The 21,337-nt window shown below is 43.0% G+C and overlaps 1 protein-coding gene and 1 long non-coding RNA gene across 2 annotated transcripts in view; one reads left to right on the forward strand and one right to left on the reverse strand.

Annotated features, from left to right (window-relative positions):
- Positions 1-113: 113 nt before the first annotated feature.
- Positions 114-13,815, reverse strand: TCP11 (t-complex 11). Its single transcript, XM_082226860.1, has 10 exons — positions 13,493-13,815; positions 11,582-11,724; positions 9,728-9,860; positions 8,908-9,028; positions 6,707-6,927; positions 5,544-5,680; positions 4,400-4,620; positions 3,902-4,086; positions 3,225-3,388; positions 114-579 (listed from the first exon to the last, which is right to left on the reverse strand). Exons 1-10 carry the CDS (start codon positions 13,798-13,800, stop codon positions 350-352), a joined length of 1,863 nt encoding a protein of 620 aa, XP_082082986.1. The 5' UTR covers positions 13,801-13,815; the 3' UTR covers positions 114-349.
- Positions 13,816-13,822: 7 nt separating this feature from the next.
- LOC309534625 overlaps positions 13,823-21,337 on the forward strand; it is a 28,062-nt gene continuing 20,547 nt past the window's right edge. The window contains exons 1-2 of the long non-coding RNA XR_014220812.1: positions 13,823-13,982; positions 14,107-14,183. This is a non-coding gene — a long non-coding RNA (uncharacterized lncRNA). The remainder of the gene's footprint in view (positions 13,983-14,106; positions 14,184-21,337) is intronic.

A 21,337-nucleotide genomic window follows, 5' to 3' on the forward strand; every position in this document is an offset into this window, starting at 1 on the left:
GTTTCACCGAAATGAATTACCTTCTACATTAGCGGCTACAAGATCCAGTCCCTAGTTTTGCCCTTCCCATTTGATGGAAAATGCACCAGCTAGTCTAAAAACACAAGACAACATTCTGAGCTGTTTAAAGGTTTACTGCGGCAAACTTGGCATTGTCAGTTGGTATTTATGTAACTGTATCCCACAGCTTCAATAGTCCAGCTGTATGAATGCTTTAGGTATCACAGCACAGAGCAGGACAGCTGCTCACTTGATTGCAGTGGACTTTGAGCCAAAGCACAGTCTGAACAATTGCCAGTTTTTTTCTCCCCCTCTCCCTGCCGTTGTGTGTGCTGCTTGTTTTAGATTGTTAATGGGAATCTGTCCCTGCTTCAGATTTTCGCTCTGGAAACAGCAATTTCTTCAGTATCCCTGAGTAGTAGGGACCAAACACCTGTCTGTTGTGATGAATCAAACTGCCAAACCTCTGGCCCACTTCCAGTAATTCTTCTTGAATAGGAGCAAGGCCTTGGGGTAGATTCTTAGCGTTCTGGCCACCAGGATACAAACAAAGCCTAAGATAAGTTTGGATCCGTTGCTCTGTAGGAATTAAAACAGATTTAGAAAAAGACCTGATTCCTGTAACTTATTCATGTTAGGGCTCCCTAGTTAACTGAAAAATCACAAGGCAGATAGGATAATAAAGGGTGAAAGGACAGGAATAGAACTTTTCATAGAAACAAGTGGGTGGTGTTGTACAAAATCAATATACAGATGTTGTTGATATGCAATTAAGATATTCATTGTGACTGCAGTATTCATTTAATCACAATGGCATGTAAATGGCCTCTTGTATGCAATTTTACATGAGGTGTATCATTAATGCCAGTATGTGATTATGATGTGATTATTATTTATTAAATTTGGACACCACCCTTAATCAAACTCCACAAGCCCGTTCAACATAAAAATACAAAATGAGAACACAAAATACATAACAAGAATAAAAACACACCATTAAACCCCTCCCACAAACACATTTAAAAGGCAATAGAATGTTCAATCAACGAAAGGCCTGGTTATAGAAAAGCATTTTCAGCTGGTGCCTAAAGATAAGTAATGAAGATGCCAGACAAGCCTCCCAAGGAAGGGTGTTCCACAAACAGAGTCACCACAGAAAAGGCCCATTCTTGTGTTGCCACCCTCCAGGCCTCTCGTGGAGGGGGCACTCAAAAAAGGGGCTCAGATTATCATTGCAAGGGTCAGGTTGCGGAGAGGGGTCCTTGAGCTATTGTGATCCTGTGCCGTTTAAGATTTTATAGGTCAAAAACAGCACTTCGAATTGGACGTGGAAACCAAGTGGCAGACAGGGCTGTCTTGCCCATAGGCGCTAGGGTTGTGGGGCACCCGGGCTCTCAGGGGCGCCAGGTCGAGAGTCCGGGGCCTGAGAGTTGAGTCTGGGGAAGAGTCCATCCGTCGGAGCGCCATGACGGGCTCTTCTGCTGCGGGCAGCTCTGCGCCACGGATTCAGGGGCAACTGAGCCAGCGAGATGCTGAGGCGGCCGGCCAGCTCTGCCCTCCTGCGCACCTGGGACTGGACAACTTGGGGGGGGCGCCGGGCAGATCTTTGCACCCTGGCACCGCATATGCTTACGACAGCCCTGCAGACAGTGCTGTTGGGTCAGGATTGGAGTTGAACTGCTCAGACTACCCTGCCTGGTGAACAACCTGATCACCAAATTCTGCAACAGCTGAAGTTTCCAAACCATCTTCAGAGGCAGCCCAATGTATAATGCTTTGCAGTAATCTAACCTAGAGGTTACCAGAGCAACAGACTACAAAAGAGGCTATCTGTGTTCAGATAGGGGAGCAGCTGGGCTACCAGCCAAAGCTGATGGAAGGCACTTCGCACCACCAAGGCCACCTGAGCCTCAAGCAACAGCAATGGATCCAGAAGTACCTCCAAGCTGTGTACCCACTCCTTCAGAGAGATTGTAACCCCATCAAGCAGGCCACCAATCTAGGGAACCAGCTAATAATAGTGCCTTAATCTTATCTGGATTGAGCATCAGTATATTGGCTCTCATCCAGTCCATTACTGAGACAACAGGCCAGCAAATCCACAGCGGCACCTGCAGATGTAGAGAAGTAGAGCTGTGTGTCATCAGCACATCACTGACAACATACTCCAAAACTACGGATGACTCCCACACAGCAATTTCATGCAAATGTTAAACAGCATGGGGGATATAATCAAACCCTAAGGAACCCAGCAGTGAAGGCTCCATGGGGCTGAAGACCACTCCACAAGCATTACCCTCTGGAAACAACTATCCAAGCAGGACCAGAAACACTGAAAAGCAGTGCCACCCACCCCTATCTCAGACTGCCGTTTCAGAATAATACCAAGGTCAATAGTATCTCAAGGATAATCAACATTTCCCTGTCTTTTACTTAACAGAGATCATCATACCGGGCGACCAAAGCTGTTTCTGTGCCAAAACTGGACCTAAACCTCAATTGAAATGGATCTAGAAAATCAGTTTCCTCTGAAAGTGCCTGGATATGGTCTGCAACCACCCACTCAAAAACTTTGCTAAAGAAGGGGCTATTGGCCAGTAATTAGATTTTCCAAATCCAGGGAAAGTTTCTTGAGGAGTAGCACTACTTCCTTCAAGCAGGCAGGGCCACCCCCTTTCACAAGGAGGCATTTATCACCTCCCAGACCAAGCCAACTGTCCCCCATGCTAGTTTTTATCAGCCAAGAGGGGCAAGGGTTCAGCATTCAACTGGCCACCCTGACCGATCCAAGCACCTTGTGCACATCCTTGAGTCTTAAGTGAAGCATCCAACATAACAAGACTAGACAGTGCTCTGGAAAACTTTCATTTGCTACAGTTAAGGTCACAGTGGATGCAAGCGATTTTATCCTCAAAATAATTTGCAAACAAGTCACAGTGAGCTACCAATGGTTCTTTCACCTCCTTTGGGGCAGACTGTAAAAAGCCCTGTACTACCTAGAATAACTGCTGGACAACACAATGAGAATGCAGTGGAGCCATGTAGTATATTATATGATACTAACGTATATATTGTCACAGGTGATTCCAGGGTAAAACACAACAATATATGACATGCACTATAACAAAAAATTGCAGTTAAAATATGGTAATGCAATACACACTCTGCCTTTTCATACTCAAGTGTGATATTGCATTAAAAATATGCAAAAACTCATGACTCACCAATTAGAATCCGTACTGCATTGTCCTTCTCTGCAAGACTCGTGAGTTGGCCTTTAAGTGAAGCAGCCTTGTCAGTGCTGAGAACAGGATACCCCAACTGCAGGAGAATGCTATTAACTTCCTCATGCATTTGATTGCTGATATCCATTAAAACATCTTCTAACCTAAACCACACAGAGATGGGGCCATGTTAATCTGACAGCTCTTTGAAATTGAACTTTAGATATGCATGATAGCAGAGAAGTGGTCAACCTGCTGTAATCCTATAGAATTAAGTCTTAAAAAACAAACCTTGCCTGAAGTAGGCAACAAGTAGCCTGCAATATTTATGAAGTAACCTCCTCTCACCCCCCCCCCTTGACAGAGAAGCTATATGAGCAGTTGTGCCCCTAGTTTGGCTTATTCTGAACTCCTGTTCAGTCCTCTGCCTTTTTCTCTCTGCTATATTATAGTTACAACATACAATTTATTTATGCCTCAAGTGAAGTGGGCATGCTTTCTCCATGAATAAGAATAGGAGACAACCTTCATCAAAAGGACTGACACAGGTTCTCACTGCCTGTTCATAAATAGCATGAAGAGGCATTAGATTAACTCTGGATTTTCTAGGTGCCCACAAGGCTGGGCTTGGGTGAGTACCTCTCCTGCCTTCAACACCAATAATATAAAAACATTACCTTGTGTCAGGAAGTCCTTCCAGAAGGGCTTTTATTACCCGTTTTAGCCTATCTCCACATCCTGGTGAGCTGAACACTCCACTTCCACATGTACTGCTGCTCACTAGTAGGACTGCAGCAATAATGGCTAGCTGATTCACTTTCAACTGAAGGGCATCCAAGCGGGCTTTGTCCATCAACATAGTCTGCAAAGAAATAACAGTATAAACCATTGGGTTACTATGCAGATTTCTTTAGCACTTGAAATGAATCTTATGCTACTGGAGTAAAAGGAAATATGCCCAAGCTAAACTGGTACATCCCCTGCTACTGAAGGCTGTGGATTGTTGTGCGGGGAACGAACAGACAGAAAATGGGTCATTGCATTTCTGTGTTTTGCTGCCTAACTCGTAGCCAACTAGTGTGCCGCAATGTGGACTTATAGTGTTATCTTAAGACCCCTGTTTCTGAAAATGAATTAGCATGGCTATTATTTCTGACTCATAAGGTGCCTTTTACCTCAGGATATTCTCTTCCAGGCTCCCAATGCAGCAAGTCCATGTATGCTTGGTTTAGCACAGCTGTGGGACTATGGACAGAAAACACTTCTCTAGCAGCTGGAGATGAGGGTGGAACAGATGATCCTTTGGTCTCAGAGGTGGATGAGGAGGGTAGCAGATCAGAGGTTGATATTTCAGCTGCTGCCTTGCGCAACCACTCAGTTGTGCAAGTGAGGCCACCTAAAGTGTAACATTAGAGAAATGGAGGTTTGGAGGAAAAAACAAGAAGTGTAGTCTGGTCCTTTCTCGTGTTTATTTGCACCTTACTGGCAACAAATAATCATTGCATTTTGCCTTTTTCTTAAATAAATAGCATGGTGCAAAAAAAAAAAAACACTAGTGAAAAGTTAAGAGTAAGACAGTTCTTAATGAGGGCACATTTATGGAAGCTAACAGGAAATTAAAACTGCAAAAAGGGAGGTGGTTAATCAAATATTGTCCCTTTTACTTATAGTAATCTTCAGGTATGACTTTGCGCTAGGTTTCATGAGTACATAACATTTGTTTTCATTAGGAGCACCCCAGGGGCTCACTTGCTTCTCCCTCCACCTTCTCTCACATAAATATTCTCTTCTCTCCAAAACTGAAGTGAGTGATGGGAGAGGTACTGTTACCATTACACTACCTACATTTTTACTAACCAAAACTAGCACTAAAACAGTTTGCCAACCCACTTCTGACAATTCTGGTTTTTTATTATTTATTTTATCAATTTTTATACTGCTAAATAAAAAAAGAGAATCTTCTCAAAACTGTGTTCATGAAATCAAAATTAAAAACATAATGAAAATACCAATGCAACACCAGTCATAATTACCATTAAAATGGATGGGGGGGTGCCCATCTCAGAAGAGGGGAAACCATAAAACGTACAGTATCCCCTCAAACTCCATATCATAATTTGGCAAGCAGAGAATCTATGTGGTAACAGAAATAGAGGAAAAGTTCTATCTTCCAGAAAAGTTTCAGGTATAAACTCGGATTTTAAAACTTAAATGTTTCCTCTTGTGCTTAAGAAGTGCCTTGGATGTGGTTGTGGCATGTGTTAACCCTCTGCTCTAGTCTGCACCAGAGACTATTTTACAATCATATTTGATACATACCTGGTAGCTTCTTCAGGAGCTCCTGGAATTTTTTTCTTTCATACTCAACAGAGTGCTCTTGGAGATGGGGTCGAAGGCTTTGTATGGTAAAATTTACCATATCCATTTTCATTAGATTCAGAACTCTGAAGATCTCTCTACCATAGGCAACAGGAACAAAGTAAACATTTAACTACCCAGTCTAGGAAATCATACTAAAGAGCAAAAACCAAACCTGTTACCACTGATGGATGAGCTTCTTTAGACTACTATGGTGATCACAGAAATAGTGTAGCATAAACAGAAGCACAACTCAGGAAGAGGAAGATGCTATTCCCAGGTATACCAAAGCAAAATTTGATTAGACTTTTTTTTAAAAAAAAATTACTCAATAGCTAAGGAGACATAGTGCTGTGCCACAGAGCAATTACATATTAAAAGCTTGTCTTAGAATTTAGATTTAGTTCTACCTTGCAGTAAAGGTTTGAAAGGCATGACCATTTGGTCTTTGTAATCTGTGATTCTCTGTCTTTTTGGTTATAATGCTAATTCAGTGCTATGTGCAGTAGCAGCAGCAAGCATGACAATGAGGAAACTGTAGGCTTTCACTTTCTCTGTTAAATTAACTAGAGTTTCTTTATATCCACACTGGGGGAAAGGTGTGGGGGTTTTGGTTGGGGCAAACTATAGTTTGTTCAAACAAGTCAGATTCAGGTTGGTTTATGACTCTAACCAACAAACTAACCAAATTTATTTCATGGACAAGAAAAGAAACACGGTTACAGTTGTGCCAAAGGAAGAGATGGAAGTAAGGAATATGTGAGTCTCTGGCTTGCTGCTGCTTGTGTATACTACAATAAACTGTGCTTTATGGGTTACATCCTAACCTACTGTATGACATGTTTCAGTGATGAAGACAATGGTCTGAATATTTATTTACCCCTGCAATTGTTAAGGAAAGCCAAATGATGAATTTAAAATTATTTATTTCCATCACACACACACACAGCTATGAAATAATAGGTGATTTATAAAACTGATTTATAAAATCAAATCCCAAGGAGATCAAATAACAGATGTTGTACTCCCAGGGTAGCAAAATGATGCATCTTCCTTTAGGATAGATTCAGTAAAGGATAGATTACTTTTAGAAAATTACCTTTGTCCAAGCCAATGGTGCCCACCTGAGCAAATGAACTGGGTCTGCCATGACTCGTAGTCTCTGTATCTCCTCATCTCTAACAGGTGCACAGAGCATTGCCATTGTACCTAAGATGTAAGCGGTGAGGTTGGGGATATCTAAAGCACCATGCTCGGCCTCCTGTTTTATCAGCTCCATGTCCAGAGTTTCTTCAATCTGACTTTGCAGACGATGTTGTCGGGGCAGGAGCAAGGACAGTAGGGTCTACATAAGAATAAAGTGTTGCCATTTTTAATAACCTTATTGATTTTCATTTGCTATGTTCAAAACCCTATAAGACTATAACTGAATACAGCCATACCTCTTGTTACGTTTGCTTCAGGTTGCGTGTTTTCAGGTTGCGCCCTGCGGCGACCCAGAAGTACCGGAAAGGGTTACTTCCAGGTTTCGCCGCTTGAGCATGCGCAGACGCGCAAAATGACATCACGCGCATGCGCAGAAGTGGCAAATTGCGACCCGCGTACACGCGGGTTGTTTTCTGCTCATGTTGCAAATGGGGCTCCGGAACGGATCCCGTTCACAACCAGAGGTACCACTGTAAAGTAAAAAACAGAACAAGTCCATATATATGGATTTTATAAACAAAACTAATGTTATACAAATAGGTATACTAAGTTTTCTCATGTCATATGTATATCACAAAAATAGCATAATAAATGTGCAAAAGAGTCTATAACATATGTTTCATTATTAGTGGTCAACGTATGAGTTCTTGGTTAATGAATTGGTTTAAACAATTAGGAAGAAGAAGAAGGGAGGAAGCGGGGAAGTGGGGAGGGGTTGGGTGGTTATGCTTCTATTATCCTACTTACCATATGCAAGGGGTTGTGTCAGCGTTACTTGAATGGGTTCTTTTACTATTCACATGCTGTATTTCCTTGGTGGTGAGAGAGGTTGGGTGTGGCTTAGGGTGTGGTTGGTTGTTTTTGGTTGGCTGTAGTGAGAATTGTTTTTGTGTGTGAGTGATGTGTGTGTATTTTTGAATCAGGTTAGCCAGATTGATTTGTATGCTGTCGGGGGATTCGTGTTGTTGTCTTCTTGGGCTGTGTGAGTGATAAATGGGAACCAAACCAGGGTGAAGGTGTCTTCTTCTATTTGTCCCCATGTCAGTTTCAGTTTATTGGTTAGTTTTTCTAATAAAGTTGTTTCCCATACTATTTGATACCATTGGTCCATGCTTACTCCTGACAGGTCTCTCCAGTGTCTGGCTATGATGCTTCTTGCTGCTGAGAGTAGGTGGGTTATGAGCTAGAACAAGTCCCTATATAAATCAAAACCCGTTCTGGATACAACAACACATTCAGCTCAGACAAACTTATACTGAATGCATAAATAAATCTTATAGCTTCTCAAACAGAAAGTTAAGGTGGAAGCATACGTAGTAAAAAATCAAAAGAATTTTAAACCTTGCAATTGTCCAATAAAATAGAATATAGTTTGGAAACCAAGCCCACTGTCCTGTCCCTTGCAACAAGAAAAATGTTTTTCTACAAGCAAATGTTCAAACTGATTGCAAACCTGAAGTTTGAGAACATACACAATTGGGAACAGTTACACAGCTATAGCAGTTACATAGCTTAATCGCTAATCACAGCTTGAAGTGTGCAAGGGAAGGAATAGTGAGTGGTTTCACACTTTTCCAGACTACCTTGCTTTTGCACATGGCTAACCAGAGACAATAATTATGAATGGCTGGCTGTACTTTTGCTATGGGCGCAAGTGTGAATAACACGGCAGAAAAATATGGAGGGCGGGGGGGAACCCAACCCATGTTTGTCAGCCTAGTTGCACATAACTGTGTGACAAATATTAGCAAGTGGGATGTCTGGAAAAATATTTGCCTATTATAGGCAAATGACAGTCTATAAATCTTAAAGTCTTAAATTCTCAAGCAATATTAGGGCTGCTATATGTCACGGACATTACCAGGATTTCAAAGGTGGAATTGACATCCGGGGGTGGGGCGGTCTTCCTTTAAAAAGCTCAATACCTTTCAATACGTCTTGGTTTTTACTTTTTGAAATATGGCAACCCTAAGCAACATTAGTTACTGGTTTTGGAAATCTCACTTTTTCTTCTTTACATATGACAACATATATTGTTAACGTAACAATTTATTTATCACAAAGGTCAAGCTGTGTATGCTATAAATAATGAAGTCTCAAACATACACAAACATATCACCTCTTTGATTTCTTGTAGTAGCTTGATAGCATGGGAATAGTCTGGTGGCGTTTTGGAGAGCTGTTCTCTCAGAATGTCCCAAAAAGCTTTATGCAATGTCTCTTTCACTCTGCTTTCCAAACTGTGAGTCAAAAACAGTTGCTATTAACATATTTCCACTTACATTTGATATGAATGATCCATAGTGAAGCCTTGGATATTTGTTTTTTGAATCAGGGACCCCTGACAGTTAAAGTTCAGTCGCGGACAACTCTGGGGTTGCGGCGCTCATCTCGCTTTACTGGCCGAGGGTGCCGGCGTACAGCTTCCGGGTCATGTGGCCAGCATGACTAAGCTGCTTCTGGCGAACCAGAGCAGTGCACAGAAATGCCGTTTACTTTCCCACCGGAGCGGTACCTATTTATCTAGTTGCACTTCGTGCTTTCAAACTGCTAGGTTGGCAGGAGCAGGGACTGAGCAACGGGAGCTCACCCCACCACGGGGATTTGAACCGCCGACCTTCTGATCGGCAAGTCCTAGGCTCTGTGGTTTAACCCACAGCGCCACCCGCTCACTCACTCTCAGTTGAGCAGTTAAATAGGACATCTTGGACGGAGATCACTTTGGGCAAGACATGTAAGAAAATGTGTATGTACAAACACAATACACCATTTTTAAAAAAGCTTGTGAAAAATCAATAAATAAGTTTTTTTAATTAAAAAAGATTACACAATTAATCTTTCTTAATTTTTCAAATCCACATCCTTTACCAACAATATCCTTCTAGATTTAACAGGAAACTAAAATAAAACCAGGAAATAAACAGGAAAATAAAACCTACCTGCTTGGTAAGAAATTCACCTCTTGCAATTTGAAGTCATGGTTTACTACAATTTCATGTGCTATGGTCATTTTCGAGACTTCATTGGCTGTTTCCATGAGTTCTGACACAGAAAGAATTTGGGGAGGACTGGCTGCATAAAAATAAAATAGAACGGCACTTCGTTTACCCATCAAAGAGGGAAAGAATATTTATATAGGAAAGGAAAATGCAACTATTTATTTTAGAGTAGACCAGTATAAAAAGACATGCACTATTTGTAACCCACCAAGGCAATATCAACCATGTATTTTTGATACATACTGTTTTTGCAGTCCTAGGCAAATTATAAAGCAGGGTTGTCTATATACTACTTGGTAGCTCATAAGTTGTGAAGGCCTGAATTAAATCACCCAATTTACTATGAATGTTCTTAAAAACAGAACGGGGGGGGGGGGGTTCCCCAGCACCACTTGCAAAATCATGAAACTTGCAAAAAGGAATGTGCCACTCCCAACTGGATGTCATAAATACATTTGCTTGACAGTTGCTGCCACTTACGAATACTTGTCTGGATGTACCAATAGTATGGGGCAGCACCAAGGCTTAGTAGTGGAGCAAAGCTTAGCATAAAGAAGATTCCACATTCAATTCCTAGTGCCTTCATTGAAAAAGAAGTTCATGTAGCATGACTGTGAAACACCCCAGTCAGAGAACCCTGAAGCCAGTCAGAGCAGCAAGTACTGAGCTAGATGAAACAATGAGTCAGCTCATTATAATGCAACTTGTTCAAATGTCCAATCCCCAATATATTAAATTTGTATTCCAACCTTAATTTGAGGATCACAGGGTGCTTTACTATATAAAAACACAAAAAGTACATAACATGGTAACAAAAACAATACCCCCACTCAGTCTGGATAGAAAATTTAAATAAAGCAACTCCCTCTCTTCAACTCTCAAGTCTGTTCTGATGCTGCCCTGGGTACCCAGGTGGCCACAGCTGGGTGAGACCAACTCTACCCTGCTCACCCACGCAAGTCTCATTAATACAGACCAGAGAAGCCTCCTCATCCACAATCAGATCATGGAGGAGAGAGATCTAATTCAGAGCCAACCTGGCATGCAGCAGCAGCAGTCCCAAAGGCTGGCTGATAGGACAAGTGCAATTCCCCAATTATATTATCTCACTTGATAATAATGTGAAAAATAATGACAATAACTTTGGCTCTTCTAATACATATTAAGCTTTGTTGTTTTGCAATTTAAATTCAAATTATTTTTCAGCATATTATTTTTTGAATGTGTGAAAAATAAACAAGACACTGCTTCACGTTTGCCCCAAACTCTTTGTTAATCCCCTTTTGTATACAGGCATCGCTCCACTTATGCATGTTCTACTTGATTGTGACACGGGGAAATAATTAAATAATTCAATTCATACCTGGAAATGGCAGGAGAGAGCTGGAAAGTCCTTGTGGCTCGCAAGGAGACCCTCCCCAGAGCCCAAAAAGGATGTTATTGAGGGCAGAGGAAGCCCTGAAGAGCCTGGAAGCGCAGCAGGGATGTGCAGGCTAGAGCAGCAGTAGCCACTTTCCTAAACATCCTCCAGCCTCCTGCTGGTCCCAGAGCTTCAGTTCTAGTTGTGGGTATTTTTTGATACGGTATTTTTGGTATGGATGAAGAGTAGCAGAGAGCATTTAAAGGGTGTTTAGAGAGTGTTCCCCACTTTATGTGATTTCACTCATGTGCTTGGGGTCCCAGAATGTAACCACCATGTAAGTGGGGAGTTGCCTGTAATTGATCTTGAGTTGGCAATTTTGCTCTAAATATAAATGACACATACTTTTTTCTAGCAATCATAATTGGACATACAAGGTGGGGTGTCAGGAGGGCAGAGGCTAGGCATGTCTCCGCCATGGCTGTCTTCATGGTCCCTTACTTTTCTAGGATTACAGTCTATGTTCTGAGAGTCACTGCTGTCACTTGAGGTGGTTTTAGGATTAGGCATCTTGTTCCTAGTAGAAAACATAGCAGTAACAAAATGTTGAGATGAACTATCAGATCAATTTCTAAATGCTGTGAGATATCAGTTTTAATGCACCCAGGTTTGGCAAATGGCTATTGAAAATGTACTCCTTCCTATAACAAGTGGTCACCGTTAACTCAATATATCTTGGCAGTTAATTTTATTATTTGTACCACAAATATGTAGCAGTCTACTTTTTAGCCTGTCCCTGTGCTCCACTCCTTCATGTGTACCAATTAAGTTGCTTTGAGATGCTTTTGTAAAGCAACTGATAAGCTTCATAAAGCATTTAGCATGTCTGCCTGGAAAACTGAGTTTTGTTCACCAGTGGAATCTAGACACATGCAAAAAATGTTGTGAAAATGCTTTTTAAAAAATGTTTTCAAAAATATATTGCATTTGCCATATCTCACCTTCACCATCTAATGTCACATTTGTATAATGCACTTTAAGGTAAAGGTACCCCTGCCCGTACGGGTCAGTCTTGACAGACTCTAGGGTTGTGTGCTCATCTCACTCTAGAGGCTGGGAGCCAGCGCTGTCCGCAGACACGTGGCCAGCGTGACGAAGCTGCTCTGGCGAACCGGCACCAGAGCAGCACACGGAAACGCCGTTTACCTTCCTGCTATAAAGCAGTACCTATTTATCTACTTGCATTTAAGGGTGCTTTTGAACTGCTAGGTGGGCAGGAGCTGGGACCTAACGACGGGAGCTCACCCCGCCGCGGGGATTCGAACCGCCGACCATGCAATCGGCAAGTCCTTAGGCGCTGAGGTTTTACCCACAGCGCCACCCGCGTGCACTTTACAACACACTTATGTTTTATTTGCAGCTGTATAGTTGAGTCCACCATTACTTGCCTACTTGCCACTCCCTTTAGTTTTTATTTTATTTTATAAAGCTGTACATACACATGTATGGGAGGGGGATGTAAACAGTGGGACCAAAGGCCATGAAATGCAAGGAGTGTCATACTTTGCTTCCCTACAACCTGGTTAATTCCTTCTGATTTGATTGCACAAAGTTCATGGAATACCATATATGACTTTTGTTTGTTTACCAAGCATTCATTCGGATTTGTATGTAGAGATGTTACATTGTTAAGAAATATCCCACTTTCACACACATTTTCCTGATAGTTTCCTTAGCTCAAAAAAATTCCAGTGCAGGGAGGTTTGTTGTGGTATGCAATTGTATCCCACCTGCAAAATAGCAATTGTCTAGAAGTAGCCATAATAGACCGACCCTTGCAGTTTGTCTCATTTAGATTTTTTTAAGGCATCTATGAGCACTTCCAAACTGCCACTGTTTTAGAGTGGGATTCAACCATACAGGAAACTTCCAAATGACCTGTGAAATGTTCTTCTTGCTTTGTTTGCAGAGAAATTAGTTGAGATCAGCCATTCAATAAACGAAAGGGAACCCTTAACCCTAACTAGCCCTTCTTGTGCCCCAAAACTATTTTATATTCGCAGTAGTTTCAAGGAGAGGTTATTTTTAGCTGTCCCTATTTCATCTGTAAGCCGCCTTGAGCCCCTGTCGGGGGAGAAAGGCGGCGCATAAACACTAAAATTATTATTATTAATAATAATTCGCTGGCCCACATAAATTTTCCTAAGCGGGATATGGGAGGGAAGCCGCAGGGCGGGCGGCGAGCGTCTCCGCCCGGCGCCTGCGTGCCGAGTGAGGGGGACAAGCAAGCGCGCAGGAGCGTCATGGGCGAAGGGCGAGCGGCCAAGGACTGGGCGCTCCCTCACCTTCCCCGGGGAGGTGCTGGGGAAAGACGAGGCAGGGCAGGTGACCGGGCGGCGGTGGTAAAGGGAGAGAGGGCAGCACGGCCGGTGTTCTCTGGCCGCCTCCAAACCGCCGCCGCCGCCGCTTCTAGGGAGCCCGTTGGTGTTACCGCCCCTTCCTCCTCCTCCGGCAGATTCAAACTGGATGGAACCAAACACCTGCCGGCAGCGGGGTGGGATGGGGCAAGGTGTCTCGCCCCACAAAACCAAGAGAGGGCGCAAATGAGGGAAAACCCGATGTCTTCCTGTAAAGCAAAAGTGTATTTTCTCATGTGCAGGAAGAAACTGAAACTTTTCTCTCCGAAGGTTTGAGTAGACCTTGACAACTCTCCCTTATTTCCCTCCCTTAAATGGGTTGTTCCATGCCTGGCCGTTGACGCGCATCCCTGAGGACCGAACCAATTGTCACAGAAATGAGAAGACATACACTACCCCAAATTAACATCCGTTAACGGTAATATTCTCCCGAAATTAGATAACTATCAGAATTTATTATTACAAGTTATCTAATCTAATTTTCCCCCACACTGCTGTTGGAATAGATGTCCACTTATTATAATCTATCCCCCCTCTCTCAGCATTAATGGGATACTCCTGAAAGAGGCTGCACAATTGGCATATCAGAGGAGAGGATAACAGCGCCACCTAGTTTTAGGTGAGGCATAAATACTGTAGTGCGAAAGAGTTGCGATGGGCTACAAGCATTGGAGGTTTATTGGCTGTGTGTTAAAGTTATTTAAAAACTGCATGTAGAACCTGCCCAGGTCGAAATTACCCGTATTATTCAATTCAACAATGTAAGCAACAACAACAACAATCCTAATCTTCTCTCTGATAAATTGTGGAAATGCTGTAACAGGCATGGTGGGAGCATGGGAGACTTATGACTGGCTCTCAATGTTTTGATTGCAAACCCTTTCTAATTATTTTTGAAATACCAAAATTAGAATGTCACGAATGTAGCACACCTGTCCAAGTGATAATTCCACTGTGGAGGCCCTTGAGAACATACCCTTATTGCAACAAAAGTGCTGTTTTACACTTATTCAACCAAGTGAAAAGTGTGACTTCATCTCCTGCTAGCTGAAAAACCCAACAGACACAATCAAGCTAAAGTTCAGCACATACAATACTGAACTGATTTCTGTGGGATAGAATTAAGAAGGTGCTCCCAGTACAATGATTTAGGCCTAAATACCCTTGACTTTTGGGACGCGGGTGGCGCTGTGGGTTAAAGCCTCAGCGCCTAGGGCTTGCCGATTGAAAGGTCGGCGGTTCGAATCCCCGCGGCGGGGTGCGCTCCCGCTGCTCGGTCCCAGCGCCTGCCAACCTAGCAGTTCGAAAGCACCCCCGGGTGCAAGTGGATAAATAGGAACCGCTTACCAGCGGGAAGGTAAACGGCGTTCCGTGTGCTGCGCTGGCTCGCCAGATGCAGCTTTGTCACGCTGGCCACGTGACCCGGAAGTGTCTCCGGACAGCGCTGGCCCCCGGCCTATAGATGTGAGATGGGCGCACAAACCCCAGAGTCTGTCAAGACTGGCCCGTTCGGGCAGGGGTACCTTTACCTTTACCTTTTTACCCTTGACTTTGGCTTGACTGCTCAATCTGATTCCATGTTGTTTCATTCATTCTACTGTGGTACCTCGGGTTACATATGGTTCAGGTTACAGACTCCGCTAACCCAGAAATAGTGCTTCAGGTTAAGAACTTTGCTTCAGGATGAGAACAGAAATCGTGTTCCGGCAGCGCGGCGGCAGCAGGAGGCCCCATTAGCTAAAGTGGTGCTTCAGGTTAAGAACAATTTCAGGTTAAGTACGGACCTCCGGAACGAATTAAGTACTTAACCCGAGGTGCCACTGTATTGCACTCAGTGGTGTAGTGGAGCAGGAACAAGCAACTCCACTTGCTTTACAGCAGGGATGATGATGTCATCTCCTGGGGTGCCTTTTGGCAATCCTCCGCATGCTAAATAAGCAAACATTTATGAGAAAGAAACCTTCCAAATAAACGCAGCAGAGGAAGAGAAGGGTTACATTAGCATGCATGGCTAATGATTAAACTGCCACTTCTATTTTGAAAAATCCCCTTGTTATGAGATAACATGCCACAAAATAGCAAGCAAACCTTTGAGTTCACAAGAACACTTAATCATGTTGGATGTCAAATAAGGTAATATTTCTGGGTTAGCGGAGTCTGTAACCTGAAGGGTATGTAACCTGAAGTGTATGTAACCTGAGGTACCACTGTAAAGCAAAGGGGGGGGGGGGAATGCTGGTTTCTGATGGTATCTTGGAGAAGGGAGCTTCGTGCATAGCTTCCTGCTTTGCTAGTTCCAGTTCTGACTGTCTCAGCCTCAGTGGTGGGGCAAAGAGCAACCACTCCATAGAGTGCCTTCCATAATGATCTGGAAGTGGGGCAAATAACAATATCCAGGTCAGGGCTGGTCCTGACACATAGCTCTTTGCATAAGCTGGTAGCTTGATATCAACTGACATATTATATTGTCCACATGACTTGGAAAGCTGACTGTGGACAAATGCCGGCCTCCTCTCCCTGAAAGCTGCCATGAGTACCCCATAGTCAAATTCGACTGAACTTGGTAACTGTCCAGGGTCCTTTACCTTTACCTATTATATTATGTAGTATGCATGGGAGCTTGTAAAGCTTTATTAAGTTGCAAGTACTAAACATGGAAGCATCAAATATTAAGAGAAATGTTGGAAGTGTTGCTGTTAGAGCAGAGATTGCCATCATTTCACACATGGTTCTATTTTACTCTTGTCTTAAAGAAATGCAGTTGTAACGTGACTTGTATTTTGGTCGATGCAGCATAAATTTGGGGAATCTTCATAATTTCTACACATTCCAGCAGATGGCAGCAACTGTTTCAGTATATGATATAATACAGCCTATTTAAAACAGAGGTTTAGCCACTTGGCTGACTCCAGGTTGCCACTATTTTGCAAGAGGGATTCAAGTGCACACTGGAAGGTTAGATTTGCACAGTTAAAGTGGATTAATGGGTTCTGTCACCCTAGCACAACAAACCAAAATTTTAAAAGAATCAGCTTTAATTTTTATTTTTTGTAAATGGTTTTGATTGGTTTTCATAAATGTATAGCGAAATTTAAGCATACAATTAAATCTAAGCATACAGTCATACCACCCCCCCCATACCACCTCCCCAAACTTTTTGAAGTTTGGAAATGATGGGGAAATGGATCATAGAATCATAGAAAAGTACATTGAAAATGCATTGAAATGTGTGGGATGAACAATTAACCAACGGAATGATATCTGAATACCTCATGAACAAATCAGGATTAATGCAGGATGGGTGTTCATTGTTGTAAAACCATCCTACAAAAAAAATCAAAACAAATGCTCAATGAAATCCAGACATAATTTAACCTTTCTGTCTGCTTTGTGTAAGCAAATGAGGATGAGTGTTCATTAAACAAGTCATCTAGAGAGGGCTAGGGAAGATTCAAACTATGGCTAAGAAATTGTTCCCCTAAAGAATATGTGGTTTACTTCACTCCATGTGATGCGGCTTCTTTGCTTAAGTAATTTGAGTTTCTCTTACTAAATTGACTTCCTACCTAAAGACCTCTGCACTTAGTCCTTCCTGCTATCTGCATATTGCATACTATAATTTGACTTGATCATAGACTTCATTCTTCTATTATATGGTTAATCTACCAGGAATGCCTCCGTGCAGTGGGATGGTCTATGTTCCTTAATCCTTTATCAGTGCTGCCCTTTCTTTGATTCTGTAATCGGGAACCTTCCTTTATATACCAGTATGTTGAAAGCAAGCCTGAAGGTTTATCCATACGTCTAGCTTTCCTTCTAATCATCTAATTGGGTTTCGCACAGGCCCCATTACAATTGTGCGGGAACATAATGGCATCAAAAGAAATGCTAATCACACCGTTGAAAATCTGGTTCCACTCCTTCAATTTCTCCTTGTTTCTCCTTCTCCCCCACCCCCCCTGTATGTGCTATATAATTTTCCTTTGAAAAAGACATAACTCAGCAATCTGCTGACACTCCCAAGTCTCTCTCCTCAGCCCTCTACAATGCAACTCATAGATGGAACTCACAAATCATTTGGAAGCTATTCCTTGGTTGAGCAGAGCTGGAGCTGAACAAAAGGAGGTCACCCCATCCCAGTCCCCTCACCCTCTGTGGAATGGCAGGAATTTCTCCACACTCTATAGTCTGGGGGAGTAATGGCATCGGTGGATGGCTGATTGTTTTTACATCTAAAGCCTGTGCAAGGCCCCAGCTTAGCGCCTGTCAACTGCGGGGGTATTAACCCTAGATCTCTCAGAGTTAATAGAAATCTTGAATACTAGGGAGACAATGGAGGAGGCAGTGGCCCTGCCCTTTATTTTACGAACAGTTTTCCTTTGAGTTGAAAAGAAATGCCGGCTGGCTGAGCATTAATCTTGCTCACCTGATACCAGGAACGTGTTCTGGTAGGTTCTTGAGGGTCTCTCTCTACCTTCATCAGTTTTTCTTCAACTTATTTCCTGATATAGACCACTTATTTAATATACCAATCTGAGTAAGATGGTTTCAAAAAATGGGTTGGACTCAGACTAACCACTGGAGGACTTTTGCTAACTGCTAAAAGGCAGAAGAGAGAGGAGGAGATTTTCAGCGTTACCTCCTTCCTCCCGCAGCCTCTTGTGTCACAGTGTCCCCCACTGAAATTTGCACCCGGAGGTTGGTGGATCCTCAATAACAGGTTGAGAGGTGGCATGGGACTGCAGGGTAGGGAAATGGTAAAAAATTGTCTTCTCCTCCTTCTGCACGCAGGAGCATCCATTTAGTAGAGCGCGAACCTCCCCTAGATCAGAATCTGCAAATGGAAGTTGCCAGTCTGGTCATGGAGGGAAAACTCTAGCTCCAACTCACCTTTCATTAAATTCCCGTTTGTGGAATGCTCTCCTCAGGAGGTTCATCTGGTGCCTTCATTATACATCTTTAGGTGTCAGGTGTTGTTCCTCTTCAACCAAGCCTTTGGCTGATGAATATTTTATGGCCTTTTAAATGTGTTTGTGTTTTGTTTTAGTTTTAGCTATTTATTTTGTGCTTTTGTCCTGTATTTTTAGCTTTTGAACTACCCTGAGACTTTTGGATGAAGGGCAGTGTTTAAATTTTAATAATAATAATACAGTTGATCTATGGTTCTGCAATAATTGTAATTGTCAAGATGAGCAATAGAGCTAGAAGGCAGGGTTGCTTATGTGGTAGCAGATTAAAAACTTTCTCTTCCCTCTACCATCTTGATTCAGAGGCAGGATACGTACACAGCTTTATGCTATATGTAAACTGCTATTAGACTGTTTTGTAAACGGTTTTGCATTATTATTTTTTACAACCATGCAGTCTAGAAAGTTTATTAAATAAATAAATATTCAATCAAGGCTGGGGAAGGGAGGGGGAATCACAGAACAACAGACGAAATATCTTTGTGTGAGAAGGTGATAGGTAAGAAAGCCTTACTATTTCTAGTGAACTAGCTAAAAATACTTACTTGGGCAGATTTTTGTAACTCTACACACAGTCCTGTTTCAAGGACTCAATGGGTCTTTTTCTTTTCTTACCTTTTGGCGGTATTGGTGTAGTCTGCCATTCCAGGAAATATCAATGAATTAAGAACCAGTAACTTTGACTATTTGGAATGGAAGGTCATACTGGGTATATGTGGAAAGGTCATTTCCTTGGATTTGCAATAAAGCCTCAGAGCTGCCCTATAATCTCAGCATTACAAGGTGCTAATCTCCACCCAAACCAAAAGAGGCCTGGTCTAGGAGCAGGTATTAACAATGACCTCCATACTCTTAATATTTAAGTAAACATATGGCCTTACTTAAAAGGGCAAGTAATGTTTTCCTACTTTTCTAAAGATAAACTTGGTTTGTAGAACTCCACTTTCCAAAGTGCAGCAAAATTGACATAAAATGAATTCATTCCGCAGGTGAGGATCTCCAGTAGCAACACATAATCTCATTATTATTCTGCTAAACTTTCCAAAAATATTGTGTGCAGTACTTTAGGGACATAAGTGGAACATTTCTTGGTATTTCCAGACTAAAAACCTGACACCAAAAGGATGTGAGGAGACCTAAGGGAAAACAGCCCTAGCTTCAAAATGTGCAAGGAACATGCTTGCCTATAATGGAAAATGCAAGTGTCCTTAACCAGGCACATTCTTCATAGCTGGCAAGGCATGAGAATGCACACAGTGCTTTGCAGACTGAGAAATACCTTAATGTATGTTATGTTACTGTCTCGGTTTGCATTCCCTTCCAGTTGGGATTCAGGCCTCATCATGGGACTGAAACTGCCTTGGTCGCACTGGTTGATGATCTCCGGCGGGCTAGGGACAAAGGTGAGAGCTGTTTCCTAGTTCTGCTGGATCTCTCAGCGGCGTTCGATACCATCGACCATACCATCCTTCTGGACCGTCTTGAGGGGCTGGGAGCTGGGGGCACTGTCATACAGTGGTTCCGCTCCTTCCTCCTGGGCCGTGTTCAGAAAGTGGTGGTGGGGGATGAGTGTTCAGACCCCTGGGCTCTCATTTGTGGGGTGCCTCAGGGTTCTGTCCTCTCCCCCATGCTTTTCAACATCTACATGCGACCGCTGGGAGAGATCATCAGGAGGTTTGGGCTGGGTGTTCATCAGTATGCGGATGATACCCAGCTCTACCTCTCTTTTAAATCAGAACCAGTGAAGGCGGTGAAGGTCCTGTGTGAGTGTCTGGAGGCGGTTGGAGGATGGATGGCGGCTAACAGATTGAGGTTGAACCCTGACAAGACAGAAGTACTGTTTTTGGGGGACAGGAGGCGGGCAGGTGTGGAGGATTCCCTGGTCCTGAATGGGGTAACTGTGCCGCTGAAGGACCAGGTGCGCAGCCTGGGAGTCGTTTTGGACTCACAGCTGTCCATGGAGGCACAGGTCAAATCTGTGTCCAGGGCGGCTGTTTACCAGCTCCATCTGGTACGCAGGCTGAGACCCTATCTGCCTGCGGACTGTCTCGCCAGAGTGGTGCATGCTCTGGTTATCTCCCGCTTGGACTACTGCAATGCACTCTACGTGGGGCTACCTTTGAAGGTGATTCGGAAACTACAACTAATCCAGAATGCGGCAGCTAGACTGGTGACTGGGAGCGGCCGCCGAGACCATATAACACCGGTCTTGAAAGACCTGCATTGGCTCCCAGTACGTTTCCGAGCACAATTCAAAGTGTTGGTGCTGACCTTTAAAGCCCTAAATGGCCTCGGTCCAGTATACCTGAAGGAGCGTCTCCACCCCCATCATTCTGCCCGGACGCTGAGGTCCAGCGCCGAGGGCCTTCTGGCGGTTCCCTCATTGCAAGAAGCAAAGCTACAGGGAACCAGGCAGAGGGCCTTCTTGGTAGTGGCGCCCGCCCTGTGGAACGCCCTTCCAGCAGATGTCAAAGCGATAAACAACTACCTGACATTCAGGAGACATCTTAAGGCAGCCCTGTTCAGGGAAGTTTTTAACGTGTGATATTTTATTGTATTTTTGGTTTTTATGGAGGCCGCCCAGAGTGGCTGGGGAGGCCCAGCCAGATGGGCGGGGTATAAATAATAAATTATTATTATTATTATTATTATTATTATTATTATTATTATTATTGCAAGTCTGCTCATCCAGATGTACATAGTGTCAATCTGTTTAAAACATCCTTTGTTTTTGTGGCATTCTTGCTGTGCAGGATACTGTATTTTGGGAGCATAGAAAGAAGCAGAATGTGAGATATTAATGTCT

This window comes from Podarcis vaucheri (assembly GCF_965113315.1).
Source record: "Podarcis vaucheri genome assembly, chromosome: 6".
NCBI lineage: Eukaryota > Metazoa > Chordata > Lepidosauria > Squamata > Lacertidae > Podarcis > Podarcis vaucheri.